Source organism: Sus scrofa, chromosome 1 (genome assembly GCF_000003025.6).
Source record: "Sus scrofa isolate TJ Tabasco breed Duroc chromosome 1, Sscrofa11.1, whole genome shotgun sequence".
Taxonomy (NCBI): Eukaryota; Metazoa; Chordata; class Mammalia; order Artiodactyla; family Suidae; genus Sus; species Sus scrofa.
Genome location: NC_010443.5, coordinates 129863013 through 129885356, shown reverse-complemented (window position 1 = coordinate 129885356; position 22344 = coordinate 129863013). Strand labels below are relative to the sequence as shown.

Genomic DNA, 22344 nt, shown 5'->3' with positions numbered 1-22344 from the left:
TGGGTAGTGGTGTGTCCAGGAGCAGGCAAGCCATGGTTCTCTGGCTCAGACTTTTTTTTGGCCTGACTTCCCTGACCAAAGGGGGCTGCTGAACTCGCTTGGAGAGGAGAGTGTTGGAGGGGTTGGAAGGAACGGCAGCATTAAGGGGTGGGAAGAGAGCCGCAGCCTGCTTTCTCCATTAGGTTCCCCATGCCAGCCCCAGCACCAAAGTGTCTTGGCCCTGCATAGGGCTTAGCCAGCACAGCACAGGCACATCTAGGGCTTCCAGACTGCTCTGGACCTGAGGGAAAGCCAAACGCCACAAAGCAAATGGGCTCAGTGCATGATTCATATTCCAGCTCTGTCACTTACTACCTTGGGCTGAGCTGGTAAATTCCTCTGAGCCCAAATTCCCCATCTTTAATATTAGATCTTTCAGGACCCTGTTAAGGATTATGTATCCCTTTCCCCAATGAGGGTTCGATAAATGCTGTTATGAATAAGAGTAGCGGCCGTTGGGCCTCACGAGAGACTGCTGGGGCAGAGTATTAAGGGTTGGGATAGAAGGGGCTGTGTGACAAAATAGGGGTCTGAAGGCACAAAATAGCTTGAGCAACAGCAGGGAGCACTTGGCCCAGCGACTCCTGGTGGCCCCTACCTCTGGGGTCAAGAACTCAGGTCTCCACCTTGAGTCTCCAGTGGGCTCTGGGACTGGCTTGGAGACCCATCCAGAGGACGGCTGCTTTGTGAGCCAAACTTGCTGCTGCTATTCTCTCCAGCTTGCAACACACACCCTCTTTACTAATAGCCAGGCTAAAAGTGTCCTTCTGCTCCCAGCCCTCAGGAGCTCTGAAGGCCTCCATCTTGCCACTGCCCCATCAGGCTCAAAAGATTGTGAGTCCTGACCTCCCACCAGCAGGGAGAGTAATTAAAACATAAAAACAGTACCATCTCTTCAGCAAGTGGTGCTGGGGAAAACTGGGCAGCTGCATGTAAATCAATGAAACTAGAATACACCCTCACACCTTGCACAAAAATAAACTCAAAATGGCTTGAAGACTTAAACATAAGACACTATAAAACTCCTAGAAGAGAACACAGGCAAAACATTCTCTGACATAAACTGTACAAATGTTTTCCTAGGTCAGTCTCCCAAGGCAATAGAAATAAAAACAGAAATAAACCAATGGGACCTAATCAAACTTACAGCCTTTTGCAAAGCAAAGGAAACTACAAACAAAACAAAAAGACAACCTAAAGAATGGGAGAAAATAGTTGCAAATGATGCAGCCAACAAGGGCTTAATCTCCAAAATATGCAAACAACTCATATACCTCAACAGCCAAAAAACAAACAACCCAATTTGAAAATGGGCAGAAAACCTAAATAGACATTTCTTCAAAGAAGACATACAGATGGCCTACAGGCAAATGAAAAATGCTCAACATCACTAATTATTAGAGAAATGCAAATCAAAACTACAATGAGGTACCACCTCACACTGGTCAGAATGGCCATCATTAAGTCTACAAACAACAAATGCTGAGACGGTATGGAGAAAAGGTAGGCCTCCTACACTGTTGGTGGGAATGTAAACTGGTACAACCGCTATGGAAAACAGTATGGAGGGTCCTCAGAGAACTAAATATAGAACTACCATATCATCCAGCAATTCCACTCCTGGGCATATATTTGGATAAAACTACAATTCAAAAAGATACATGCACCCCTATGTTCATTGAAGCACTATTCACAATAACCAAGACATGGAAACAACCTCAATGTTCATCGACAGATGAATGGATTCAGAAGATGTGGTACATATACACAATGAAATACTTCAGCCATAAAAAGATCAAAATAATGTCATTTGCATCAACATGGATGGAACTAGAGATTCTCGTACTAAGTGAAGTGAGAAAGACAAATACCATGATACCACTTATATGTGGAATCTTATCCCACAGAAGAATCTACCTACAAAACAGAAAAAGATTCACAGACATGGAGAAGGGATTTGTGGTTGCCAAGGGGGAGTGGGGAGAGAATGGGAAGGACTAGGAGTTTGGGGTTGGTAGATACCAACGATCACATTTAGAATGGATAAGCAATGGGGTCCTGCTGTATAGCACAGGGAACTATATTCAATCACTTGATGGAAGATAATATAATAAAAAGAATGTATACATACGTAAAATTGGGTCATTTTACTATAGAGCAGAAATTAGCAGAACAATTGTAAATCAATTAAACTTTAAACAAAACAAAAAAACCCAGCACCAAACGGGAATATAAGTGTAAAGCAGTCCAACAAAGTTCTGATGTTTTATGATGACTGACTACCTTGACGCCTTCTTCAAAATATCATTTTTTCCCCTCTCTTAGCTGTCAATGACCCTGCTTTGCTAAGTTCAAGCGGAGACCACATCTTGCTCAGCCATAAGCAATTCACCTCTCCTGGAATGCAATGGTCTATATCCACTTATTTTCCCCTGGAGAAGCCTTTTCATTCTTCAGCACTCAAAAAGTCACCTCCTCTGGGAAGCCTCCCCTGACTGCCTCCCTCCCGCTTGGTTTTGAGAGTACCTAGGCTTCCTCAGCAGCAGCTGTACTGTTGTTATTTTCGAGTCTATCCCTAGCTAGGAACTACTAGTGTCTTTTGCAGCCTGGTATTTAGCCCAATAAATGTGGGGGGGGGGGGGGCGCGGACGTCCCTCCCCAGCCCAGCCTCTGCGTTCTGGGTCAACTGACCACATCTCTCCCCTTCGTCGTGTCTTCAGACCGCAGTGCACGCGGAAATGAGACCTGGATGGACGATGCCGCCTACACTAGAACCCAAGCTGTCCGTCTTATGAGTTCGACCTGAAGCCACAAGAAAAGCAGCTGCAGCAGCTGCTTTTCCCTCTCCCTGAGCCAGTGCGCCAGGGCCTCGCGGAGTCAACAGCTTCAGCCTCTGTTCGGCCCCTGCAGTCCTAGTAACCCCGGAGTTCGGTCCAAGAGCACTGCACCGTGGCTGCCCAGCCTCCTGCACATGCGCGCGCTCGAGTCTCAAGAGCGCGCGTCTGGCGGCTTCCCGCACTTGGAAGCAGGGGGCTCAGGTCCCAGGGGCGCACCTGGCGGAGCGCACTCCAGCTCCGCGGACCCCGCGTCTGCTTGTGGCTTCCCGACCGCTCCTGGCCATCAGAGGTTCTGTGGACTTGGTCGCTGCACCCGGGGTGGAGGTCACGCTGGCAGAGATCATGGAATTAGGGGATACGCCCACCCCTTGCCCAGGTCACAAGATCTGAGAAGCGTCCTGGTGAAGGACAGAGGCCAACTGTACCCTAGATGTTCTTAGAGCAATGACCTGGCTGCCTCCGTGACCTCAGATGTTCCCGGTCCCCTCTGCCTCCACTTTGCCACTGGGAGAAAGTCTGCCGGTTCTGAGTTCTGGCGAGAAGGAGGAGAGAGAACCACAGGAACGCAGGCTCCTGGGAGGATGGGAAACCTTGTTTCTGAAGTGTGTCAGGAGAAAAAAAGTTCTTATTGCGCATACACAGGCGTGGTGACACATTTTGTTCATTTTAGAGGAGAGTGATTCAGATGGTGGAGGGTCAGTGCACACTGCTACAACCTGAATCCTGCTAAACTATGCTATGATAGGAGTTCCCGTCGTGGCGCAGTGGTTAACGAATCCGACTAGGAACCATGAGGTCGCGGGTTCGGTCCCTGCCCTTGCTCAGTGGGTTAACGATCCGGCGTTGCCGTGAGCTGTGGTGTAGGTTGCAGACGCGGCTCGGATCCCGCGTTGCTGTGGCGCTCTGGCGTAGGCCGGTGGGTGGCTCCAGCTCCGATTCAACCCCTAGCCTGGGAACCTCCATATGCCGCGGGAGCGGCCCAAGAGATAGCAGCAACAACAACAACAAAAGACAAAAAAAAAAAAAAAAACTATGCTATGATAGTCACACAAAGTCTATCAATTATGGGGTCAGAGATTGCATGAGGAGGAGAAACCCAGAGGCAAGGAAAAGGGTTGTCAGGTGAGGACAGCTATTCACTCCTCTTCCCACGAGGAAGGAGACCCAATTCTTCCCCGCCTGCAGGTTTCCACTGGATCCTGGTTCTGGCCGGCCCTCCAGCGGTCCTTCTACTATGCTCTGGGCAGAGAAGGGCATTAGATTGACCACGACAGGGGACTGGTTTGCACGGAGCAGTTGAAAGACCAAAGTTTCACGGAGAGTGCCTCAGAAACAGTAAATGCAGCCATTTAGCATCCTGGAGCCTGTTTCCTTTTGGGTACTTTCTGGTTTTCTTCTTCCAGGAGATAATGTAAAATAATACAGAACCACTCCCAGTAAGGAGCTACTCAGTCCTTCACCTCACACAATGCCTGGCTCATAGCAGCTGCTTAATGGAAGTTTATTTCCTCTGTGAATGAGAAATGAATCATAGGTATTATCACAGAATATTGGAATCCTGGGGGTCAGAAAGACCCTTGAGGACACTAAGCAAGCCCCCTACAGCATGTCTGGGAGTTGTTGACTAGAGTGAGACAGTGTAGGACCACATGCCACCCCTCTGCCTCCCCAAAACACACACACACACACCCCATAGAGGCTCAGTTTTCTCTGGAAAGGCCTTCAAGTCCCCTCAGAACAATAGGTGGCCTATTCAGGAGCACAGGTCAAAGGCCAAGTACTTTATCCTATCTCCCCCCAGGTGAGAGGCCCTGCCTGAGGGCCTTGGGAAGCAGATATTGGCAAAGAGATGGTGAATAGCGACCTTGCTTCCGCTCCCCCCCTGGGGGGGGGGGGGGCTGTCCTGCGTGTTGAGTAGAGGAGGGGCAGAGCTAAGTGAGGCAGACTAGGGAATAAAAACCAGAAGCCTCTCACCTCACACACCTCATTCTCAAGCCCCACCCCCCTCCCCAGCTTTTGTGCCCCAGGATTGTTACCCCCAGGAGGGATGTAGCCCCTCAAGCCTGATAAATCCCAAAGGCCATGGAGATGGGTGAAGACTGAGAGACACCCTGCGATGAAGACTGAGAGACACCCTGCGATGCAGGCCTCTAGGGTATAGGAGGGTCCCTGAACTGAGATGCCACAGAAGGAAAATCTGCTTTCTCCTCAGACATGTAGCTGACCTCATGAATAAGGCAGAGGAACTCTCATGGCCCATCTTAGATCAACCAGCTAATGACCATCAAAACCATGTTTTTGCCCCATTTTTTGCAGCACGCAACCCTGTTTTGGCTCAGCGGTTAACAAATCTGACTAGCATTCACGAGGATGCAGGTTTGATCCCTGGCCTTGCTCAGTGGGTTAAGGATCTGGCGTTGCCTTGAGCTGTTGCACAGGTTACAGACTCCACTCGGATCCTGTGTTGCTGAGGCTGTGCTGTAGGCCAGCAGCCACAGCTCCAATTAGACCCCTAGTCTGGGAACCTCCCTATGCCACAAGTGTAACCCTAAAAAGCCAAAAACAAAACAAAACAAAACAAACAAACAAAAAACTGCTCCTCCACCTACAGTCAATCTGATCTTCCATGCCCCTCTATAGTCACATCCCTCTACTCAGCTTCAGGGACTGCAGAAACTGAGGCACAAAAACAAGATTCTGGGATTTGAAAGGTCATTCCTGGCTAAACTAAGAAGACATGAGAACCCTCTGACCTTGTCTTATAGCTATATTGGAACCCTAAGCCCTGCCCTAGTTTATGCCCTGCACTTTCTGCCCATGGTAGATGGAACTAGACTCTGCCTTCATTAGGTAAGGAACTAGGGACTGAACTACAAGATGTTAATTTAAGAAACTGAGCATGGGAGTCCCGTGGCTCAGTGGTTAACGAATCCGACTGCGAACCATGAGGTTGCGGGTTCGATCCCTGACCCTGGCATTGCCGTGAGCTGTGGTGTGGGTTGCAGACACAGCTCGGATCCCACGTTGCTGTGGCTCTGGCGTAGGCCGGCGGCTACAGCCTCGATTCGACCCCTAGCCTGGGAACCTCCATGTGCCGTGGGAGCGGCCCAAGAAATGGCAAAAAGACAAAAATAAAAGAAAAAAGAAAAAGAAAAAGAAACTGAGCATAGCAGAGGAATAGAAGTTAGGACACATTCTGGCTTTTTCGCCAACTAGTTGTGTGGCTTCGCACAAGTGCCTTATCCTTCTTGACTGAATCACTTAACCTCTTTGTTACTTCTGCTGTATTGTGAGAATGATAGGGCATCTAAAGGTACTTCCTACCAAGACATGGAAGCAACCTAAACATCCATTGACGGAGGAATGGATGAAGAAGATGTCATGTGTGTGTACACACACACACACAATGGAATATTGCTTAGCTATAAAAAGAATGAAATAATGCCATTTGCAGCAACATGGATGGACTTTGAGATTATTGTACTAAGCGAAGTAGGTCAGACAAAGACAAATATCACATATCACTTATATGTGGAATCTAAAAAACATGATACAAACAAACTTATTTACAGAACAGAAACAGACTCATTGATTTCTAAAACAAACTTATGGTTACCAAAGGGGAAATGGGGGTAGGAGGGATAAATTAGGAGTTTGGGATTAACATTAAACACTCTACTATATATAAAATAGATAATCAGCAAGGACCTACTGTATATAGCACAGGGAATTCTCAATACTCTCAATATTCTGTGATAACCTATATGAGAAAATAATCTGAAAAAGAATGGATATATGTATAACTGAATCACTTTGCTGTACATCTGAAACTAACACAACATTGTAAATCAACTGTACTGCAATATTAAATAAAATTGACCCTCCTACACTGTTGGTGGGAATATAAATAGGTACAACCACTATGGAAAACAGTATGGAGGCACCTCAGAAAACTCAATATAGACTACCATATGACCCAGCAATCCCACTTTTGGGCATATATCCGGACAAAACTTTCCTTGAAATAGACACATGCACCCGTATGTTTATTGCAGCTCTAATTCACAACAGACAAGACATGGAAACAACCTAAATGTCTATCAACAGATGAATGGATTAAGAAGATGTGGTATATATACACAGTGGAATACTACTCAGTCATAAAAAAGAAAAAATAATGCCATTTGCAGCAACATGGATGGAACTAGAGGCTCTCTTACTAAATGAAATATGTCAGAACGAGAAAGACAAATATCATATGATAGCACTTACATCTGAAATCTAATATACAGCACAAATGAACCTTTCCACAGATAAGAAAATCATGGACATGGAGAACAGATTTGTGGTTGCCAAGGGGAGGGGGAGGGAGTGGGATGAACTGGGAATTTGGGGTTAACAGAGGCAAACTATTGCCTTTGGAGTGGATAAGCAATGAGATCCTGCTATATAGCACTGAGAACTATCTCTAGTCACTTATGATGGAGCATGATGGAGGATAATGTGAGAAAAAGAATACGTATACATGTGTGACTGGGTCACCCTACTGTACAGTAGAAAATTGACAGAACACTGTAAACCAGCTATAATGGAAAAAATAAAAATCATTTAAAATAAAATTGGAGTTCTCTTGTGGCGTAGCATGTTAAGGATGTGGTGTTGTCACTATAGCAGCTTGGAACACTGCTGTGGCGTGGGTTTGACCCCTGGCCCTGGAAACTTCCACATGACATGGATGCAGCCAAAAAAACCATAAATTAAATAAAATTTAAAGTAAAAAAAATAGAGTTACTTCCCACTCTACAATCCATGAAATTAGCTCTCCTTTCAATACCCATTCCCAGATTTGCCCTTACCTTTCTGGTGAGGAACACTCGGGCAGGTACGGCAAAGAGCTCTTCTTTGGTTGCTGCCCTTGGGCAACTGCCTGATACAAGAAGAAAAAGGAACTGCCCCAAATTTTCTCATGACAGCCAGGATGACACCAGCTCCCAGCCTACTTGTGCCTCCAACACTGCCCAACCATTGACTGGCACACAGGTGCACAGTACATATTCCCTCCTCTTGATTTCCTTCCCGCCTTTCTGGTGCTGGGAGGTCCTTGCTGTCTCTCCCACCTTGGGTTTGCCTCAGTCCCTGCCTCTGAGGGCAGTATCTTCCCAGCTCTCACCACAAACCAAGGGAAGGAGAGAAAAAAATGAGCGCAGGAGATGAACGTTTCTGGGCCTTCAAGCCCTGAAGTATAGTCTTTGCAAAGACACGCAGGCTCCTCCAGACCTCTGTGCCCCAGAGAAGGTAGCCATGTGGCCTCCCGGGGTCTCCACAGAGGACTGCAGTATTCAGACATTCCTTCTTTCTCTCACTCCTTCATTCCCTCAGTTTCTCCTCCCTCCTCTTTTACTTTCTTCATCAATTCCCCCCAGGGATCTTCTTTTCTTCTTTGCTGAAAGCTCCCACTTTCTCTCTGAATTCTCCTTTTCTCTCCTCCTGGGCCCTCCTTGAATTCTGGCTGAAGGGAGATAAGGAAAGGAAAGCTCCTCCTTTTGGCCTTCATCAGCTCAGAGGCCATCTTTCTGAGGGCAGTCTCCCCATGGATTCCCCCAATAAATAATCCCTAGGCACCAGGCATCTAGTTAGTGAGGCATCTTCACTCATGGCATTTTGGGGAAAACAGGAAATGCTGTGAAATACTGACTTTCTACACAAAGTAGCCTTTGCAGTGCAGCTAATGACCACTAACATACTTAGTGGCCAACCACCCATCACAACAATGCCATTTATGAGGCTTTTGCGGTGTATGAGACCCTTTGTCAACATGAACACCCTCTTCCAGTTCCACAGCTACAACTCCGTGGATCAGGTGGGGCTTTCCTAAATTTACAGGAGAACAGGACTTAGGAGTGAAGAGACTGACTAAAATCACATCTGGAGGGAGCATGGTGAACCTGAGGCTGGCTAAATTATTCTAACTAAAACTATTCTAACGTTTTAGAGACATCACATCTTTCATTTTATTCTCACAGCAATCCTCTGTGGTGGACAACAAGCCTGCTGAGGAGAGTCAGCAGTTCCAGGAGGTGAAACGAGTTGCTTACAGCCCCAAAGCAGACCCCAACCCCCGAACTCCAAAGGGAAAGGAGGAAAACGGGCTCAGCCCCCGCCAGCCAGCAGCCTGGGGTGCTGCCCAGGATTCCGTTAGGAAAACGCGGAGAGAGCCACAGCGCCTGACCTTGTATTCTGCCAGCTGAGAAGTGGGGAGAGAAGCCTCAGCTCGTTCCCAAAACAGAGTCCCGACTTGGGCGCACGCTCTGGGATGAGACCTCGAATTCCGTGCCGAAGGCGCCCCGGGTGGAGAAAAGCCCCAGAGACCTGGAAGCCTTAGCCCAGGATGGGCTGAATGCGGAAAGGAGCCCGCGGGACTCAGAGAGCAAGAGCGGGACCAGCTCCTCCCCTGCGGGGGGCCAAGGACCTTGGAGTTGCCAGGAGGAATCCCCTGGGAGGCAGCACCGCGTGGGGTGGAGCGGCCCCTCCGGTCTCCTCGAAGGCTGGCGCTAAGAGGCCTCGAGGGCCAGGGCCAGGTTTTGTGTGTATCCAGGAGGTCTGTGCTTCTCAGCCACCCGGAGGAGCAACTGGGAGACTTTTCCGCCCGACAAGGGCCCGGGAAGGCCCGCGCTTTCTCTGAAAGTGAAAGGAGTGGGCGGGGGGCGCGGCCGAGGCGGGGCCCAGGCGGGAGGCAGCGCAGGCTCCGCCTCGGGGCAGTCTCAAGCCGGGGGCGCCGAGCGTCTCCAGTCCCTGCCGCGCCGCGGGCTGGTGGGCTCCGCGGCGGTTCTATTGCCGGGAAATGACCCTGCCCGGGGGCCCGACGGGCATGGCGAGGCCGGGTGGCGGGGGGCACTGCAGCCCCGGGCTGGAGCGGGCCCCGCGCCGGAGTGTTGGGGAGCTGCGCCTGCTCTTCGAGGCGCGCTGCGCCGCGGTCGCTGCCGCCGCCGCCGCAGGGGAGCCCCGGGCCCGCGGGGCCAAGCGGCGGGGGGGAAAGGTTCCTAATGGGCTTCCACGGGCTCCCCCTGCCCCGGTGATCCCGCAGCTGACTGTGACGGCCGAGGAGCCGGACGTGCCCCCGGCCAGCCCTGGGCCGCCCGAGCCGGAGGGTGGCTGGCTCCCGGCCGTAGGCTCGTCGCACCTGCAGCAGCCGCGCCGCCTCTCCACCTCATCGCTCTCCTCCACTGGCTCCTCGTCGCTGCCCGAGGACTCGGAGGACGATCTTCTGAGCGACAGCGAGAGCCGGAGCCGCGGCAACGTGCAGCTGGAAGCGAGCGAGGACGTAGGTCAGGTACGGGCCGCGGGGGCGGGGCCAGCGCGAGGCTCCCGGACCTGTCTTGAGCTCTCTGCGGACTCACTCCTGCCCTAGGCTCCCTCCTCTGAGGGTCCGAATCCTGCTCTTTAGGAGGGGCATTGAGGTCAAAGGGAGGCGCCAGGCCGACCCCTCACCTTGACAGTTTTCACCCCGTGCACAGGCGAGTCGGGGCCCGGGCCCTGGGGCGTCCAAGAAGGAGCGTGAGGAGGAGTCTGTGACAGACCACAGGGACTGGGTGGGGCGGGGGTGAGGGGGAGTGTGACTTGCAGGCTGGGAGATGGTTGGAGGGATCGGAGGGGCTTAGCGTTGCCCCACGAACTCTCGGAGAGAGGGGCGAACGAGTCTCCCTCCTTGCCGCCCCCTCGCGCGCGCCGCGGCCCCTCCCCGCCGTTGCCACGGTTTCCCTCTCCTGAGTGGGAGTGGAACCGCGCTCCAGGCTCTGCTCTGGAGCCGCTGCCGTCTGCTCCCGGCGCGCGCACCAAGCTTGGACTCAGGGAGGGAGGGGCGCCGGCTGGGAGCATTGGCAGCGGGCAGAACGCAGCCCTCCTCCGCTTCACCGCTCCTAATTCTGGCCTCGGAGAAGGTAAACTGAGGCTGAAGGGACCAGCTGCTGATCTCCGCCTCTGGTAGCCTAGGTGCTCTGGGACCAGGTTTGACCCTCGGATAACCCAGGCTAGAGCGCGGTGGAGTGATTCCCGGTGCCTGCCCCTACGGCGTGTGCCGCGCCCAGGATACGCCGCCTTGTCCCGCTCATTTTAACCAAGGCCAAATACTTTAAATAACTATCCGCGGTCAACGCGAAGGAGTTGCTCTAGATCCACGTTATGCAAGTGTCCCTGGAATGGAGAGGGAGAGGCAAAGGGCGCCCCGCAGGCTCTGGTGGCTGGGGGGCCTGCCCATTAGGGCGGTGGAGAGCCTCGGACCCGCGCTGGGGTTGCCAGGGCCTGCAGAACCTGGGCTCCCCCTCTCTCGTATTGGACGAGGCGCGGGAGTCACTGTAATGACTTGAAGTGGCTCTGTGACTCAGTTACCCTGAGACTTACATTACCCAGAGGGCGGTGTGGTTTGTAAATGACACAAGGAATCAGGAAAAAGTCTCATAGAGCAGGAACACACCCTACCGGCAGGTGTAAGGTGCAGGCAGTTCCTTTCTCCTCCCTCGGGGTAAGGTTACCTCTGACCCGTGATCATTCCTGGGGCAACCCTGGCCTCTGAAAGGAGGCGGGTGCCGCCCAGGAGTTTCTAAGGCGGCGACGTGGGGCAATGGGAGGACCTCTCCCTCCGCACCTCTGAAAACTGAAGCAGTAGCTGTGGGCCCATTGCTCCCCCGCTCGAATCTCTGACAGCTGAGAGGCGGGCGCTGGAGGAAGGGCGCCAGGAGGGCAGCCCCCTGCTTTGCTCTTCCTCTCGAAGGCGGAGGAGGTCCCGCGGCTCAGGACTGCATGCAACGTAGGCAGGCCAGCTGGGGTCAAGACTCCGGGGACCAGTCGCAGCTGCGCCCTGGGCGTCTTCAGCCGGCCTTTCCCACCCTGGGCCTCGCTGTCACCCGGTGCGGCAGGAGCTGGAGCAGATGGCTGTTGAGGGCCCTTCCAGCTCCAAGGCTGCGAATCCCAGGCCCTCCCAACCCCCAGGCCGCCGGGGCCTCCCCGAAGGCAAACAGCCACGGCGAAGGCAGATAAGCCAAGAGCTGTTGACAGAGGCCGCCTGCGTCCGCGTGGAAGGGCCCGGCGCGGACTTTGCCTCTCTGTCGGACCGGGAGCGGCACCGTGCGCGTGCCCAGGCTGCCTTTAGGGCTTCCCCAGGCAGGAAGCAAAGCCCATAGGCTGGCTGACAGTGAAGGATGCACTTGAGAGAAGGGTACTAAGGCAGTGCTCAGCAGCTCCCAGCTCGCCAGCTCTTGACACTGGGGCCTGGGTGGATAACGGGAATAGCGGGAAGCCTCTGCCTAGCACTACAACCTTCACCTTCTCATCCTAAGAATGGCGCTCAGCTTGCCAGGAGCCTGGAGCTGGCTCCCCCCACCACAGGTAGTTGGGACTGGGCAGCCTGCCTTCCTCCTGGGCCCTTTCCTATGGTAGAGGGAAGAGTAATGGGCAGGGAAATCCATACAGGCCAGAAGAGGAGTTGGGGGCCTGTCCCCAAGGGCAGCTGGCATCTTAAAAACAATTTTGGGGTGTTGCTGTAGCAGAAGAGAGGGTGTTTGACTCTTGTTCATTTGATTCTCTTCTTAGTGCTCCAGGATGGGTAAGGAGACCTGGATGTGATCCTGTCCTGGACCCAGAACTCGCACACTTCACTTTTCACTAATTATAGAGCAGAATTTAGGTTAACATACTTCTTTTTTAAAAAGCAAATGCCCCTGGGAGGGTGAAGTCGTGGGTCACTTATGCCTTAGTGCAAATCATTTTATAAATTTAAACTGATTGCTCTCACCACCACCACCGCCACCACCAGAAGCGCTTATTTGTTAGAGCACTGGGAACATGGCAAGGGGGCTGGGCTGGAGGAGAGCTTCAGCTAGAGCCTGGCTCGCTGGAGGTGGGGAGTAGAAGTCAGGAAGGATGGGGATGAATACCAAAGACAGAGCAAAGGATCCGTTCTGGCAGAACATACACTGAGTATCTGCTATGATATAAGAAGCAGGAGTACTCAAGGCTTTCAAATAGAGCTCAGACAGAGGAGGGTCTTGGGCTAGTATCCAGCTAAGCCCTGCCCAGAGAGAAAGGCGCTCCCTGTCCAGCCCCACCAGTGAGGCATTATCAGGAGGTCCTCCTCTGACTTCATCTAAGACTCTCACAAGGTCAGCTCTCCTGGGCTTTTTGCTCCAGGATGTTCAGGTAGCCCCTGGTAGCTGTGAACTGCTTTCCCAGACTTCTGTGGGGGAACAGGCTGGGCTAGAGGAGGGGGATTTTAGGCCCTCTCTTCAGCTAGATTTCACTCTGTAATAAACAAATAAATCTGCTTCCTGATATTCCTACAATAAAAGCCTTACCTGCTCAAAAATATCTTCCCTGCTGTTGTTCATGTGCCCAATCCCCACCCACCCACCCAAGAATAATTCTCCAAGAAGCTTTTTGGATATGCATCTTTATATGCATTATGTTCCCTGGGGGAGGTGGAAGATGGCAGTGAGCTCCATGGCACATGTATCAACTCCTTCCCTGCTAGACCATATCCATTACTGGCAGGGGAGCTAAGTCCTGCCATTACCAACCAACCTCAAGAGCTGGCTGGGATGGCTCAGATGACAACAGGTATGAAAGCCCTTTGTAACCCACATGGCTGGAACAAGCCTTAGGCTGTGGTACTCTTGGATGATACAATCCTCACAAAATTGGGGTGGGGAGAGTGGAGAGATGTCCCCATTTTACCTCAGTTTGGGAGCAAGTCAGTGCTATATTATCGTACATCAATTAAGTGGTAGTGGTCCAGGAATGCAGGTGTTAAATCCTCTTCTATCAGGCCCATCTTCCACCTTCCAGCCCCACTCACTGCTTCCGTATGGTCCCGGGAGAAGGGATGATGCCATTCTCCCATCTCACCTAACCCCAGGCTCATTCCATCTTCTACTAGATGTACCCTCCAACAAGGTCCCACTGTCCTCCAAATTCTGCCAGCAAGCCCCTGAAGCCCTTTGCTTCCTTCGATGAAGCAAAGGTATCCAGCCCACTGAGAAGGGTCCCCAGGCAGATCTCAGTGTTTCCCCAGAGGTCAAAACACACCACTTTATGGCTGCAAATGGCTCCACCTTGTACAAAACGCTTTCCCATGCAGGGTCCCATTTGACCCCTAAAGGGAGTCAGAGTGGTAGCATGGCTTTTGGAACCTGCTGGGGCAACTGGAACATGGGAAGGGGGTAGAACCAGTAAAGGTTTTAAGGCAGAGACTGGGAGGCTGAAGCAGGAATGGCAGGGCTGTTAACTCTCCGAACTTTGATTGCCTTCTGTAAAATGGCAATAATTACCACCTCATGCACTTGCTGTGCCTGTGCAGCCGCATCATGAATGTCATACTGAGCGTGGGGGAGGAGGGTATAGGATGGTGCACTCAATACACACAGCACATACATCATCCTGGAAATTCTTTTTGAGGCTTTGGAGGTGGGAGAGTTTTATAATAAAACTTGGATTTATTATGCAGCATAAAGCAAACCTTATATGTATTTAAAGAATGAAAAAGGGAGTTTTGAAAGAGACGTCATGCTTCTAGTGGGCTGCTTCTGGCTACACCCCCAGATCCCCGAGGATTGGACATGTGATCACACCTAGTGCGCCATGTAGAGACTTCAGTAGCAAAGCAGGAGCAATGCTGTCTGATGGAGATGAGAAGTACCTGGCATGTGGTAGGAGGTCAGTAAGTGGTGGCTCATGCTATGGCAGCAGCTAAGTGCAGAGGAAACAGGCTCACACAGATGAAATTCTCCCTTGGGTTCACTCAACTAGAAAGTGACAGAGCCAGGACTGGAACCAATTCCAGACTCCCCATCCAGTGCTCTGTTACTAAGGCCCATCCCCTCCCCACAGAAAAGGGTTTTAGGGTCAGCAGCCTCCCCTGCTTATTAGGCCACCACCCCAGTTCTCCTTCCCCCTGTTAGAATGACTTCTGTTCTGTGAAGCTGAGTTCTTGGGTTCCAGCCCTGTGGAGACACTTATGTGTAACTCCTCTAAAAGACAGGCACCCTGGGAGGAGGCAACAGAGCACCATTTAGATGAGCAAACACGTACGCTTCAGTGGCTAGACACAGGACTGCTGAATTTGGGGTGGGAAGAAGAAAGGGCCAGAGGATGAGATGCTCTCAGGGCTGGGTGGAAGCTAGATGCAATGGTCAAGAGGCAAGAGCTACACCAAAGTCCACATTTCCCTCCCAGTTTCATCTGAGATGACAGGCCCTCAGTCTAGCATCCCATGTTCAAAACTCATGTTTCTGGGTCCAGATCAGGACTAAGGGTACCCTGGGCCTTGTCACCTGGCAAGAAGTGAGATGGCATCCAGGGAGAGCAAGAGAGCCTTGGGGAGCTCCCAGCCACTCTTTTTTCCTAGCCCTACCAGGCTGGCCTCCCTGCCCTGGGCCTTTGTAATGGTTTGTTTCCATGTCCATCTTTCTCCCTAAATGAGAGGAATCAATAGTCCCAAGTAAATGAAACTATGATCCAGATTTGTCCAGCTACTACTTCATGCCAAGGAGTGGGGTGGGGGTGGGGTGGCTGTCACACTCAGCCTCATTTAGTACTCACAACAACTCAGTGAGAGTGGTTATTTCCCCATTTCACAGATGAAACCAAGCTCAGAGGCTTCTCAGGCTCTAGAATATCCTGAGGCATTGGTAGAAATGCAAAATTTTGGTCCCACCCTAGACTTCTCAGAATTTCTCTGTGGTAGACCTGAAAATCTGCATTTTTTAAACAAGGATGACCATCATGTGATTCTCACGCTCCCAGGAAGCTCTAAAAACCTCGACAGAGCAGTTTAGTAACTTGTCCATGAAGCTTTGGATCCGCAGAACCGGGGTGCAAACCTGAGCTTTCTGACGCTAAGCACACTGAGGAACTGGATGTCTGTCACCTCCATGCGCTTGGCTCAGGATCTGCCACACAGGCTCACGATGAACGTTCCCTGAGTGAATGAATGATTGACTCACCGGGCCCTAGCTGCTTGCGGTAGGATGGGGAGAGGCAAGACCGCGTTCGAGGGGTTGGGGGGTGCTTATACATGGCTGAGAAGACGCTGACTTGCCAACCGAGACCGTGTCGCTTTCAGAAAAGCACTGGCAGAAGATCCGGACCATGGTGAATCTGCCAGTCATGAGCCCTTTCAAGAAGCGCTATGCCTGGGTGCAGCTGGCGGGGCACACGGGTGAGCACGTGGCAGACGCCGGTGCGGTGGGCGGAGGCGGGGAGGAAGGGATTAGGCAGCACTAACTGGCGCCTGCCCACAGGGAGTTTCAAGGCGGCTGCACCACGGGGCTGATCCTAAAGCGCAGCTCAGAGCCGGAGCGCTACTGCCTGGCGCGGCTCATGGCGGACGCGCTGCGCGGCTGCGTGCCCGCCTTCCACGGCGTGGTGGAGCGCGATGGCGAGAGCTACCTGCAGTTGCAAGACCTGCTCGACGGCTTCGATGGGCCCTGTGTATTGGACTGCAAGATGGGCGTCAGGTAGGCGCGCCCGGTGGGGATGGGCAAAGGGCTCAGGGCGGGGACCCGCGTTCTCCGCGTGCCTAAGGCGGTGCTCGATGGCGTCCCGGTGAGCGCCCTCTCACGCCCCGCCGTCGCCGGTGCCTCCATAGGACTTACCTGGAAGAGGAGCTGACCAAAGCCCGCGAGCGACCGAAGCTGCGAAAGGACATGTACAAGAAGATGCTGGCAGTAGACCCTGAAGCACCCACGGAGGAGGAGCACGCGCAGCGCGCGGTCACGAAGCCGCGCTACATGCAATGGCGAGAAGGCATTAGCTCAGCACCACGCTCGGCTTCCGCATCGAAGGCATCAAGGTGAGCCAGGCCCGCTTGGGTTTGCACCTCCCGGTCCCTTTCTCCGTCCCAGTCCCATTTCGCGGTGTCTGATCACCCCTGCTGACCTCTCACCCCGACCGCCCCGGAAGAGGCACCCTCTGGCAGTGGTCTCGCCATCTGGCATTCCAGGTCCCGGGAGGTACCGCTGCTCTAGCTTGATCCTCTCCCCTCGGGTGGGTACGGGTCCCCTGACAGTTTCTGACCCACTTCCCACAGAAAGCCGATGGCTCTTGCAGCACGATTTCAAGACGACGAGAAGCCCGGGAACAGGTGATTCGCGTCTTCCGAGGAGTTCGTGCAAGGAGATGCAAGAAGTGCTGGGTGAGCAAGGGATCCCAGAACCCTGAGGTGTTGGGTTCTGAAACCGAGGGGTGCTCTCAGGTCGGGTCATCTGATGTAGTGCCCTCCTCTATGTGACCCCATTGTAGCATTTCTCGCACTGTGTTGTACTTGCTCTACATTTCTTCCCTCCTGGGCTGTGCGCCACGTGGGGGCCTGTGCCTTCCTCACCACAATATTTGCCAAGCCAAGCATGCATCGTGGCACTCCTCATATTCACAGAGGCTCAATTGGCATTTGAGCCATTTGCCCTCCTCTCCTACTCTACCCTCTCCAGAGGAGGTATCTGAACCGGCTGCAGCAGATCCGGGACACCCTGGAGGTCTCTGAGTTCTTTAGGAGGCACGAGGTAAGAGGGTAGGTCCATAGTCTGTGAGGGAAAGAGGTGGAGGGTTTCTCTGGGATAGAGAGCAGCCTGACCCGTGGGACTCAACAGGTGATTGGCAGCTCGCTCCTCTTCGTGCATGATCACTGCCATCGTGCAGGCGTATGGCTCATCGACTTCGGCAAGACCACACCTCTCCCGGACGGCCAGACCCTGGACCACCGACGGCCCTGGAGGAGGGCAACCGAGAGGATGGCTACTTGCTGGGGCTGGACAATCTCATTGGCATCTTGGCCAGCCTGGCTGAGAGATGAGGCTGGGCCCTGTCTCCGTGGACCTGAGGGTCTGACAGATGGACCTGCGCCTGCATCCCTGCCATGCATGCAGGCGAGAGACTGAAACCCGCAGTGCGGGGTGGTTCATACGGTCCTGCAGGGCCAGGTGCCAATCAGTATGGGATACACTGCACGCACAGGGCCTGGCTCCATACAAGCCCCAGTGCTCCCAGAGCCTATGACACTAATGGGAGGCGGGGTAGAGTGGGACAGATGGCTTCTTCCTTAGCCCAGCTCTTCTGAGGGGGCTCCATAACCTTCCCAGAGAAGCCAGATAATGAATTATTTCACAGGCACTAGATTTATTGGTCTAACCTCCCACACTACAATGGACTCCCTCCCTCAATAAAACTGAAAGACCCAGCTTTGACTCAAGCCTCATCCCTCCCTCCTCCAGTCCCCCTCTTTCTCAGTTCGCTAGCATCCGTCACATGCACCCAGATCACTGAAGGATATGAGAAGAGCTCTTATTAGAGGCTCTGCAGGGTGGGGACCACCCAGATGGAGGCTGCCCATGGGTAAAGGCAATCAAGCAAAGGCTTCCTGCAGGAGGCAATTTCAACTCCCACCTACCCCCCCCCGGGGGGGGGGGGCAGGAAGTAGTGGTGGAGGAAGGTAGCCTCTGGTCCCAAATATCAAAGGCTGGGAGTGGCCAGGCTTTCTCAGGAGGCCTGAGGCTGGTTTCCAGGGTGGAAAGTTCAGCGGTGCTAGGCCGGCTCTGAGACAGGCCCGACAGGCAGCAGACTGTGGGCACCGAGGCTACTTAGAAACCAGCCACCTAGAAGCCTAGGGAGGAGTGCAAGGAGGAACTACTACATCAGCACCAGAGTCCTCACCCTCAGGGCCCTTTGGGGCCCAGGAACCACAGGTGGGAACCAGAGGTTCTGAGGTTGGAGACCCCTGGATTTGGGGGGCTTGAGGCCATAGGGCAGCCAGGGGCTAAGGAGGCTTCCTCCTCAGCTCTTTTATGCACTCCACACTCATTCCCGGGTCTGTGGGAATCTTGGGCCCCTCAAAGATGGGCTGCTCAGTCCCTTCCTCCTTTAGGATGGGCCCCAGTTCCATCGGAAGGGGTGAATTCAGCACATCAGAGTCCTAAAGTGGGAGGATAGGGGAGCAGGGGGCACAGTGTTGTTTTATGGCTTCCTTCCTGACCCCTAAGGCCAGGATAGTCAGGGCAGGTCAGGGGGCACACCTGAGTGCAGCGTGGAAGGTGCTCCGAGATGCTGGAAAAATGGGTGGAGTTCAAGCTGGTGCTGCCAACACTGGATGGTGATGTGTATGGTACCTGAGGAGAGGCAAAGTTCATGCCTGCCCATGGCTGTGAAAGACCTCCCACCCGAGGCAGCACTCCATACTCACACAGGCCTGGACAGCCCCTGGGAGAGTCCTTCTGTCCCCTTTGAGACAAAGTCCAGCACTTCCTGATTGGTGCACCCAGGGTAGGGCTTGTAGCCCAGTGAGAAGGTCTCCCAGAGCAGCACCCTGAAAGACCTAACCTGAAAGTGGGGGAAAACAAGCGAAGCCTATCAGGCACAGCTTCCCCTCTCCCCACATGAGGTGGCCCAAGGCAGGAAAGGGAGTGTTATCGCCAGGAGTGTGTCTTGGATGTGAAGAGGCCCTCCAGGAAGGCCTCTGGGGGCATCCACTGGACAGCAGCAGAACCCAGCCCCCCTGGCAGTAATAACTGGTCCTGCTGGAGGGAGGAGGGGAACATGCATTGTTCAAACGATGCAAAGGTGCTGGTGAACTCCCATGGAGCGTCAGCCTTCTCCACATCCCTAGGTCCTATACCTGTAGGTATCTCTTGCCATCTTGAAGTCCCCCATCTTGGCCACTTGGGTGGGTCCACTGCAGTTTAGCAGGCAGTTCCTGGAGGCAATATCCCTGCAGAGTTAAGCAAAAAAATCACTGCCCAGACTCAGAAACTCCAGCCTCAGTCTTTTCCTTAAGTGATGTGGAAGGGCTATTCCTTGGGTAAGGGAGTTAAGCTGGTTGGCGGGGGTGGGGAGTTCCCTGAGCACTCCCAAGCTGTGGATGAAGTGATTTTACTCCAGGCAGTGACAGCCCTGGGCTATGTCCCAAGCCAGCTGGAGAAGGTCTTGCATGGCCAGAGGTGACAGCTGGCCCGGAAGGCACATCAGATCATGCAGGTTTGGGAACACATGAGCAGGGTCTGTACAGGGGCCTGGAGGGCTGGGAGAAGGGTCACACCAGCTGTGGCCAGCTGTGCCTTTGGAAACCCTTCATGTCCCCTCCAGACATCAAATCCCACAGAATTATGTGAAGGGTAGCCCAGATGCTAAGCCCCACGCAGCGCACAATGTTCTGAGGGCTGAACTTGCTGGGCCAGTGGAGCACATACCCCATGACCAGCAAGGGAGGGAAACCATGCTCTAGGCTCCACAGGACTGAAGAGGACCTCTGTGTCCCTAGATTGCTACCTCTCAGCCCCAGGGTGAAGAGTGGCTAGTCCTGGGCCTCCCTCCCATTGCCCCTCCCTGTCTCCACCCCCCACCCCCCCACCCCCAGGTGCACCTGCTGATGAGCACCTCTAGAGGAAATCCAGCTCTACCCGTGCAGAGTCCAGGGAGGAAGAGGGCAGAGCCAAGCTCCCCATACTGCAGGAGGGCAGGTTGACACTAGCTCCAGCCACTGTTCCTCCTCCATGGGCCCTTCCCTCCCACCCTCAGCCAGCAGTCCCATCCATTCTCACTTGATAGCCACCTGCAGGGGCCTGGGGTCCCCAGGAAGGCCAATTACCTGTTCCTCATAGACCTCTCCAAAGGCACAATGGTCCGGGGTTCTGCAGGAAGACAGGTTGGAAGGGATTGGGGGGCTGGGCCTGAGGAAGTGTCCTTGAAGGCTGTCCCTTGTCCCCTGTTCTCCCCCGCCCCATATGCCCAGCTGGCCCTCTCTGAGGATCTGAGCTCTCTGCATCTTGGTATGTCCCCAAGTACAAGCCCTGAAGGAGTGACAGTGACTAGGCCAGAGCCAGGGCAGAAGAAAGGGAAGGTATGGGATAAAGGTGGGGGTGGGATTCTGTCCTGCCCTTAGGTCCTTGCAGTCACCCTGGGGTGAAGGCAACCCCGGCTCCAAAAGAACGATATCCTAGGATCCCTGCCACCCCAGAATTGGAAAGAAAAGCTGACTTTGGACACAGCTCCACTATGGGGTTTAATGGAAATGTTCCATGGGATCCATAATTCACCACAGCAGTGAGCAGGATGTGGGGGGAATGGGGATTCTGAGTGCATAGGTTCTCAGAAGGAGGGAGAAGACTCACCTGAGCAAACACTGACTGGGGAAACCTCCATAAGCCCTGGAGGCAGCAGCCAGGACTGGGCTGGGCCAAGCTGCACCTGGAAATCATAGGGGTTGAGGGCTGTTCTGATGGTGGAGACTTGAAACTTGCTCAACTGGAGCTCAGGGCCTGCCAGTCTTGCCCCCACAGGCCCTGTCACTTCTTATGGTTCATTGAGGGTGGGAGGAACACTCTATCTGCCCATCAGGCCCACACTGACCTGCCTCCTCCTGCTTAGGGCACCTCTCTAGATGCCCATTAACATAAATGTTGTCCTCAGGCCTCCCCAGCTACTTCTACTCTTAAACTCCCAGAGGAGTCCACCATTGCTCTGCGGAGAGTAGGGGTCTTGAAATTAGCCAGTCCACCCCTGGAATCCCACAGAAGCCATCAGCTCAGTGGGGAAATCAGCCATGCTTAATGGATACTTTGTACCCAGAACCGGGACCCCACAAACCATATGGAGGCCCTGCATCATGGTCACCACCACAGCCACCATCAGAATCAAAGGGCCTGAAATTCCTGTTGTGGCTCAGCAGCTTAAGAGCCCAACATAATGTCTGTGAGGATGCAGTTCGATCCCTGGCCTCGCTCAGTGGGTTAAGGATCCAGCATCGCCACGGGCCATGCCATAGGCTGGCAGCTGCAGTTTCGATTCGAAGCCCTGGGAGAGGCAGGAACTTCCATGTGCTGCAGGTTCAGAGGTAAAAAGGAAAAAAAGAAAAAGAAATAGAGGGCCTGAGGGGGTGGGCAGGTCTCAGAAATAGACACCTCCAGTGGGAAATATCTCTCTGTCCCTCTACCCCAAGTTTTACCCGCACCTCAAGATGCAGCTCAAGTGTTAATTTTTCCGTGATACTTTCCCCACTTATCCTAAACAAACACAACCTCTTTCCAGAGTACTCCTAAAATACTTTACACCTCCCATGGCAATTGTCACCATGAGATATGTCTACATCTATATTTGTATCTGGATATAAATGTAGCTGTAGATATAGAGAAAGTGATAGATCTCTCCTTCCCACACTAGACCACTAGACTCCTTGAAGGCAGACCATGTGCTGCTGCATCTCCAATCCCCTGCTCAGCAAAACACGGTGCTCAGCACACAGCACCTTCCCAGTACCCTACTGCTCCCCCCGGGAGTCCAGACCTTGGACAAAGCAGGACATGCCTGTGCAGGTGATGTTATCCACAGCCGGCTCCATGCTCTCTGGGCACATGTACTTGGCCAACAAGAACTCTGTGTGCCATTGGCAGATTTTCAAAAGGCAATGACTGCAGTTGAGGTACAGTTAAATCTC

At 53.2% G+C, this 22344-nt stretch overlaps 2 protein-coding genes across 3 annotated transcripts; one reads left to right on the top strand and one right to left on the bottom strand.

Moving 5' to 3' along the window:
- Positions 7595-18096, top strand: ITPKA (inositol-trisphosphate 3-kinase A). The gene is given in 10 exon segments (XM_021097438.1): positions 7595-10212; positions 15993-16091; positions 16170-16381; positions 16513-16676; positions 16679-16716; positions 16954-17022; positions 17024-17058; positions 17356-17425; positions 17513-17633; positions 17636-18096. Coding segments are annotated over 10 exon segments (1383 nt in total). The 5' UTR covers positions 7595-9717; the 3' UTR covers positions 17716-18096.
- On the bottom strand, positions 18103-21520 carry LTK (leukocyte receptor tyrosine kinase). 2 transcript variants are annotated; one of them, XM_021097429.1, is made up of 5 exons: positions 21023-21520; positions 20500-20542; positions 19531-19623; positions 18932-19235; positions 18103-18831 (listed from the first exon to the last, which is right to left on the bottom strand). In XM_021097429.1, exons 1-5 carry the CDS (start codon positions 21051-21053, stop codon positions 18676-18678), a joined length of 627 nt encoding a protein of 208 aa, XP_020953088.1. In that variant the 5' UTR covers positions 21054-21520; the 3' UTR covers positions 18103-18675. The 2 variants fall into 2 exon arrangements, with proteins under 2 accessions (XP_020953088.1, XP_020953094.1); XM_021097435.1 differs by having other exon boundaries at positions 18215-19024; positions 19099-19235.